Below are 7776 nucleotides of genomic sequence, written 5' to 3'. Positions count from 1 at the left end.
CTTGGTCAGGTAGAAAACCTTCCGTTAAAAACTTGAAGATTTTTGGATCTATATGTTACTCTTTTGTTCCTTCTATTAAGAAATATAAACTTGATGAGAAGGCAATTAAAGGAGTATTTATTGGCTATACCTCTGATTCAAAAGGGTATAGAGTTTTTGATTTGAACACCGAAGAGGTTATCTTGAGTCATGATGTCATTATTGATGAAGATTCTTATTGGGATTTTGAGGAGCATAAAATTGTCAGAGACTCACCCACCAATTTTGAAAATTAAGAACAATTTGAATGACGATGATTTTGTTGATGCAACTGGTGATGGTTCAAATTACAAGGTAAGATCACTAGCTGATGTATATGAAAGTTGTAATTTTGTTATTGTTTAACCAAATAGCTATCATGAAGCTTCACGATCTATCGAATGGATTGCTGCTATGAAAGCTAAATTGGAGATGATCAATAAAAATAATACATGGGAGCTTGTAGACCAACCACGAAGTAAGAACACTTTAGGTGTGAAGTGGGTGTTCAGGGTGAAGTATAATTCTGATGGTTCAATCAACAAATACAAAGCAAGGTTAGTGGTAAAAGGGTATGCACAACAACCTGGAGTTGACTATGGAGATACATTTGCTCCAGTTGCATGACATGACACTATACGGCTCATTATTGTTTTAGCTGCACAATTGGGGTGGAAAATATTTCATCTTGATGTAAAATCAGCTTTCTTGAATGGTGACCTTGAGGAGGAGATTTATGTAAGTCAACCCGAAAGGTTTGTAGAAGTAGGCAAGGAAGAGAAAGTATATCGTCTGAGAAAAGCTCTTTATGGCCTAAAGCAAGCACCTTGAGCTTGGTACAACAAAATTGATTCATATATGATCCTTCAAGGTTTCAGGAGAAGTTTGAGTGAAACCACTCTCTATGCTAAGGTTGGTGAAAATTCCAATCAACTCATTCTTTCTCTTTATATTGATGATATGCTAGTAACTGAAAATGATTATCAAATGCTTCAAGATTTTAAAGTTGAGATGGAAAAGATGTTTGAGATGTCAGAACTCGGTTACATGCATTATTTTCTTGGTATGGAAATCCATCAAGAAGACAAGGGTATTTTTATTGCCCAAAGAAAGTATGCTCAAGGGATTTTGAAGAAATTCAAGATGGAAACATGTAAAGCTATTTCTACTCCTTTAGCAATAAATTTGAAAGTTTCGAAGAATGATGGTGAGAAGTTTTCTAATCCTACAAACTACAGAAGTTTAGTAGGAAGTCTCTTGTATTTGACGGCATCCAGGCCCGACTTAATGTTTGCTACAAGCTACTCTCAAGATATATGAATTCACCTAGTGAAGTTCATTTTGGTCTTGCTAAAAGGGTCCTTAGATACTTAAAAGGTACTCTTGATTTTGGAATCTGCTTTGATTGTACAGGTGATTTGACATTGATTGGATGTGCTAATAGTGATTGGGCTGGTTGTGTTGATGACTCTGAAAGTACTTTTGCCTATGTTTTTTCTCTTGGGACCAGAGTTTTCTCTTGGAACTCAAGAAAATAAGAAGTGGTGGCTCAATCTACTATTGAAGCTGAATATATTTCAGCTGCATCAACCGCAAATCAAGCAATATGGCTTCGCAAATTGCTTGATGATTTGGGATTCAAACTAGAGGAATCAACGACATTATTTTGTGATAACAAGTCTACTATTGCTATTGCCTCAAATCCTGTACAACATGGCAGAACGAAACACATAAAAGTCAAATTTCATTTACTGAGTGAAGCAGAGAATGAAGGCGAAATCAAGCTCATTTTTTGTAGTTCTGAAGAACAACCTGCCGACATTCTCACAAAAGCTTTACCACACAGACAATTTGTGTTTTTGCGCCAAAAGTTGGGTGTGACAAAGAAAAATCTCAAGGAGGAGTGTTGAGTTATGAGTTTTTTCTTGTAACTCAAATTTAATTTTCAGTTTTTATTTCTTTAAGTTTCTTTCTTTTAATTGTTAGATATAATTTTCAGTTTTTTATCTTTTAAGTTTCATTTTTATGAATTGTAAGTTTCTCCATTTTAATGTTGGTAAGTTATGTATTTTGTACATCTATATAAGGGTGAACTTCCATGAGAAGTTAGTATCACCAACATTTATACTTTCATTTGTTTATTCACAATTTTGAATCACTCCAATTTGAAGTTGATTTCTCTTTTATTGGTTTCTACTCTCTCACACTTCATATTTCTTCATTGTTCATCAAACATTGAGAATTTTACTATTGCTTCCGCATTATTTTTTATCACTTTCATTTATTCAACATAAACATATCATCAAAAGTACGATGTATAGTTTACATCAACATTATGTTGGGTGTGTTGCCCTAAACTCGTAGTTTGTATTTTGTAAAAACAAATGTCTATTTAATAAAGTTTTATTCAATAAATTTGTTGTTGAATCATAGCTTTGCATTGTCCAAAATCCAATAAACTAAACATCCAAGGTTATTTTTGATGTAATCGGGACAGTATATATACTGAGTATATAGTTGATATACGGGGTATATATATTTGATATACCCCTGATATATGAATGGATAATATCCCGTGAATAACCTAAAGTGTCTATAGTATATGGATAAGGCTGGGTACCTTATCCTGCAACACTATGGATACGGCCCACTCTGTAAAGGTTACAGATGACTCGATCCAGGTCGTTCGTGTGGAGACATGCGAGTGGGGGTATCTTGTACAATGAGTTTGTATAAGACCGGACCGCGAAATAGGCAATCTTTAGGTGTAACACCGTTAACTAATAGATTGCTATTTCTTAGGATGATCAGGCAACTCATTCTCAATCCTGAGTGAGTTATGGACTCCTGCCCGTGAGGGCTCGTCCTTTGATCTGTATGGGTGAGAGTGGCCCGAGTCGCCGACTCAATATTCCTACCATTTTGGGGACGAGACCGAGTGGGGAGCTGGGAACATAACTTCACAAGATGGAATTCACTCACCCCCGACTTTAGGGGAGTAGATGAATGTTCCCTTAAATGCTGACTCCGGGACTTGAACAAGGGGCCCCACCCTCTCATTGGCCGAGAGGGACTTCCGGTTATTGGTTAGACCATAACCAGGTTGTTCATTAGAGGAGCAGTGGTGTTTAACGAGTAAGATGTAACTCAGGGGTAAAACGGTAATTTGACCCAACATGAGTTACGAACACTCGTGAAAGATTGACTCGTCATTAATGGTCGTATATCCATGGACACGAAAACATTCTGCAGTGAGAAGAGTGCAACTGCGGGTCTTTAGTGGAATGACCCGTAGTTAACGAATCTAGATTAACTCGATCAATGAGTTTGACCGATTAATCTTGCATCGTTGGAGCTTCGGATCTGTAGGTCCATTAGGTCCCCTTGCTAGCTCATAACGGGTAAAACAAGGATCAAGTTTTTGGAAGAATTTGAATTGTTCAAATTACTTAAGGGATTATATGTATATTGATACATTATAATATATAGTTAATTGTAAATTAAAACTATATATTATGAGAGATATTATTTGAATGAGATTCAAATAAAATTAATATGAATAAGATTCATATTAAAACTATAGGTTAAAAATAATGTACATAAGATGTACATTAAAACTATAGGTTATACGAGATAAATGTCTTAGAATATGATTCTAATTTTATAAATAATTAAGTGTTAATTATTTATGTATATATATTTATTAATTATTAATTGGATTAATAATTAATTATATTAATTAATTTGATTAATTAATTTTATATATATATTATTATATATATATTTTTAATTATTATTATATATTATAAAATATATATATATTAATATTAATATTATTATTATTATTAATATTAACTCCCTTGCAATATTGCAGGGGAGTGGGGGAGTTATGTGACGTGGGGTAACTCCCCACGTCACTGGTTTTTTCTGCAAAACCCAAGGAAGGTTACAGAAAACACTGATGTTACAGAACTCCCAAGCCTCTCTCTCGTGCAATCTCTCTATCAAACTTTCCCTCTCGTTCCAAAGAATTTCTCCCACAAGAACGATCTCGTACCCAGAGGATAGCGAGGAAGATCCGGTGGTGGTGTTCGAGGGGAACTTACTGAAGAAACGTTCTTCAAAGGTTTGTATTTCCTCTGTATTTTCCGTCTGTAAAATTTGATTTTGTATCCCGAAAATCAGCAACGAAAGTCCGCTTCCGCTCCGGGATTCACATCCCTTCACATTATGTATCAGCAAGAGCACGTGACAAAGACATTGTAAACATATCTCTCAAGAAATGAATCTTTACATCAACATATTTGGTACAATCATGGTATAAACGATTTTCAGAGAGTGAAAGAGCACTTTGACTATCACAATGTATAGTAGGTTCTGCTATATCTCTAAGCATTGTCTGATATTAGCCCCTCCAACCAAATCAATTTCTTAACTGACTTAGATAGAGTTATATACTCTGACTCGATGGTAGATAAAGCCACTATAGATTGAAGTGAAGATCTCAAACTAATTGTGTTGCCAATCACCTTAAACACAAAACAGATGTAGATCTCCTTTTATCTAAGTTAGACACAAAGCCAACATCAACAAAACCTTCTAGGAACTGAAGATCAGAATCTCCAACTGTGTAAATTCAACCATGGTTCTAAGTACCTCTTACATATCACATAACCCATTTTTCAGCTTCCAAATGTTACTCACAATTTCATTGGCATGTGTTCATCATTCTTAAAAATACATTTAAAGTTTTAGCCAAATTTCAAAATACAAAAACAAAATTTAAAAGATAAGATACACTTTTGGCTCCTAAGGTTTGAGGTTTGTGCCTATTTCGTCCTTTAAGTTTCAAAAGAGATCTTTTTAGCCTCTAAGGTTTGAAAAATGGTTTTAATGGCCCCTCAACTTATTTTAGTGTTAGTTGATTGTTAGGAATGATGACATGGTAGTTGTAAAGTGAGTCGACTCGCCGTATTTTGTAATGAATTTGCTAAAAAATAACATTTTTATATTATTTTTCTTGTTGACGTGGCATTTTACCTTCTCCCTCTCTTCCCTTTCCTCCTCCTTTATTCTCTCATTTTTATCCAATTGCTCTAAGTTCAAAATCCCTTCGGAGTATAAGTTCCTTCAACTTGGGGAAGAGTGTGGTTTGGTTGGAGTCAATTCCATAGAATTCATTTCCTATACTCTGTACACTCTTTAAGTGAAAAATATGAAGTTATTCTAAGTTGGTCAATTGTCCAAGCATGGGAAGTACTTTGTAATTATTATCAATATTTGGTTACTATGTGTACCTCACTCAAGTAGTCTATATATATAAACTTTATTTTATTAATAAGATTACGCACAGTTTTTTACTCTCTTTCTTGTAATATGGTATCAGATGATTAATTCACATTAGAGAGTTTTTTTTTTGGGTTCCTCTGTGTCTCGCATCAGTTCTTGATTCCCGCCACCTGCTTGTGCATCTCTTTCTTCATCTTCTCCCATGGCCGACGATGAAACCCTCAATCCAACTACTATACATTGTAATATGGTATCATATACGAATCCATACTTTCTTCATCTTTCGGACAACACCAGTTTAGTTCTGGTCTCCGATCTTCTCATTGATGAGAATTATACTTCCTGGAGCAGATCCACGTTGATCATGCTGTTAAGAACAAATTAGGGGTTCATGGATGGCTCGATTCCTCGCCCCACCGGTGATATGCTCAATTCTTGGACCATTTTCAACAGTGTGGTAATTTCTTGGATTCTGAATTCGTTGTCAAAGGAAATATCGGCTAGTGTTTTGTTTTCCGATTCCGTCTACGATATATGGCTGGATTGGAATGAACGTTTTCAATTCCAAAACCGGCCACGCATCTTTCAACTCCGACGAGAATTGTCAAATCTAGTCCAAGATCAACTTTCAGCCAGTGCTTATTTTACTCGACTGAAAACCTTGTGGACAGAACTGGTTTCATATCTCCCTTCATGCTTCTGTCGTCGGTGTAATGGTGGAGGCATTAAAGATCTTGATGATCATTTTCAACAAGAGTATGTCATGGCGTTTCTTATGGGGCTCACTGACTCATTCAGTCAACTTCGTGCCCAGCTCCTACTTATGGAACCTCCCCTTACTATTAATCGAGCCTGTGCTCTGGTTGCTCAAGAAAACAGCAACGCGCCATATCTTGCCTCGAGTAACATCGTCTGCTGCTTTGCTTGGCCACAGTACATCGAATTCGACCAATTCCAAGACGAATTTCTCTGCATCTTAGTTGAAAAGGAGAGACAAGTATGTTTGTACTCACTGTGGTCTTCAAGGTCAAACTGTGGATAAATGTTATAAATTACATGGCTATCCACTTGGCTACAGATCTAATAACAACAAAGTTGGATCATCAAATTCTTCGAAGTCGACTTCAAATCCTTCGAAGTCGTCTATGACACATTCAAGTGTTCCAGACACACTTAATACTTTAACAACAGAGCAATGCCAAGGACTTCTGTTTCTACTACAGTCACATCTATCAAGTGCTAAGTCCATTTCTGATGGTGATTCTGGCACCTCTCATGTGGTAGGTATCTGCTCTTCTTCTCCAGCTTATGCTTCAAACTATTAGGTCATTGATTCAGGTGCACCAGCTCATGTATTTTTCTCTCGAGAGTCTTTTATTTCTCTCAAATCTGTCTCAGATATGAAACTTTTGTTGCCTGATCACTCGAGCATTGTTGTGGAGTTTATTGGTGATGTTCAAATTAGTTCTATCTTAATACTACAGAATGTGCTTTTTGTTCCATCATTTCAGTTCAATTTCCTCTCTGTTAGTGTATTGACAGAGTCCTCACCAACCTTGGTTAAGTTTGTTGATGGTTGTTGTGTTCTTCAGGACAAATTCTCTTTGAGGATGATTGGCAAAGCTAGAGTATGACAAGGATTATATCTACTATTTGCATAGGCTACTACTACAGCTATTTGTAATTCAGTTTCTGTTAGTTCGTATCATGTCTGGCATGCTAGATTAGGACATCCATCAGCTAAACATTTACTTCATTTACAAGATACTTTACATTTTTTTGCAAATAAGCATGCTGCTGATACCCCTTGTATGATCTGTCCCTTTGCCAAACAAAAGAATCTACCATTTACTTCACATAATAACATTACTAGTTTCTCTTTTGAGCTTGTACACTGTGATGTCTGGGGTCCTGATAACTCTCCAAAAGAGAGTTATTATAGTGTATATTTGGGTATTTTGATGCAAGGAATTGTCAAAGTGTGTCAATTTTAGCTCTTAACTATCATAAATAATATTATAATGTGGAATCCGAGCTAAAAGTCCACGGTCTTGAATGCTTTGGATAATATTGCGCTAAATGCTTGTACTTCTAGCTTAATTTCATATGATTGGAAGCAGGAGACAAAGCGTAAAGAGAGTGCTAGGCCTAGAGAAGAGTGAACGAAGCATCTTCAAGATAGAGCAGACGAAAGCTGGAGCGACGCAACGTGGAAGCATGGAATTACTGCGCAATAACAGCCCAGACACTGGAATTTACCATGTACGTACAAACTTCAGCTGGGTGCCCTAAAAACGGGACCCGATATGAAAAGGACATGTTGCCTAGCCGACATACACAGATCCCAAGAGAGACACGTTTTTTAGAGCTTAAACGACAGGGAGGAGGAATCTCTCCATTTTCGGGGGAGAACGCTGACAACAGAGAGGGATATTCAACTGCTACATCGAGCTATCATCTTCTTTCTCG

The 7776-nt window shown here is 36.3% G+C and overlaps 1 protein-coding gene across 1 annotated transcript; it reads left to right on the top strand.

Annotated features, from left to right (window-relative positions):
* The first annotated feature begins 5698 nt into the window (after positions 1 to 5698).
* On the top strand, positions 5699 to 6941 carry LOC148212854 (uncharacterized). Its single transcript, XM_088120400.1, has 3 exons — positions 5699 to 6240; positions 6386 to 6587; positions 6633 to 6941. The coding sequence occupies exons 1-3, from the start codon at positions 5699 to 5701 to the stop codon at positions 6939 to 6941; spliced, it is 1053 nt and encodes a 350-aa protein (XP_087976526.1).
* The last annotated feature ends 835 nt before the right edge of the window (positions 6942 to 7776 follow it).

This window comes from Momordica charantia (genome assembly GCF_013281855.1).
Source record: "Momordica charantia cultivar OHB3-1 chromosome 2 unlocalized genomic scaffold, Mcharantia_2.0 BLBB01000002.1, whole genome shotgun sequence".
NCBI lineage: Eukaryota > Viridiplantae > Streptophyta > Magnoliopsida > Cucurbitales > Cucurbitaceae > Momordica > Momordica charantia.
The sequence above is the reverse complement of the archived record's forward strand: the minus strand, read 5'-3'. Positions and strand labels throughout refer to the sequence as shown.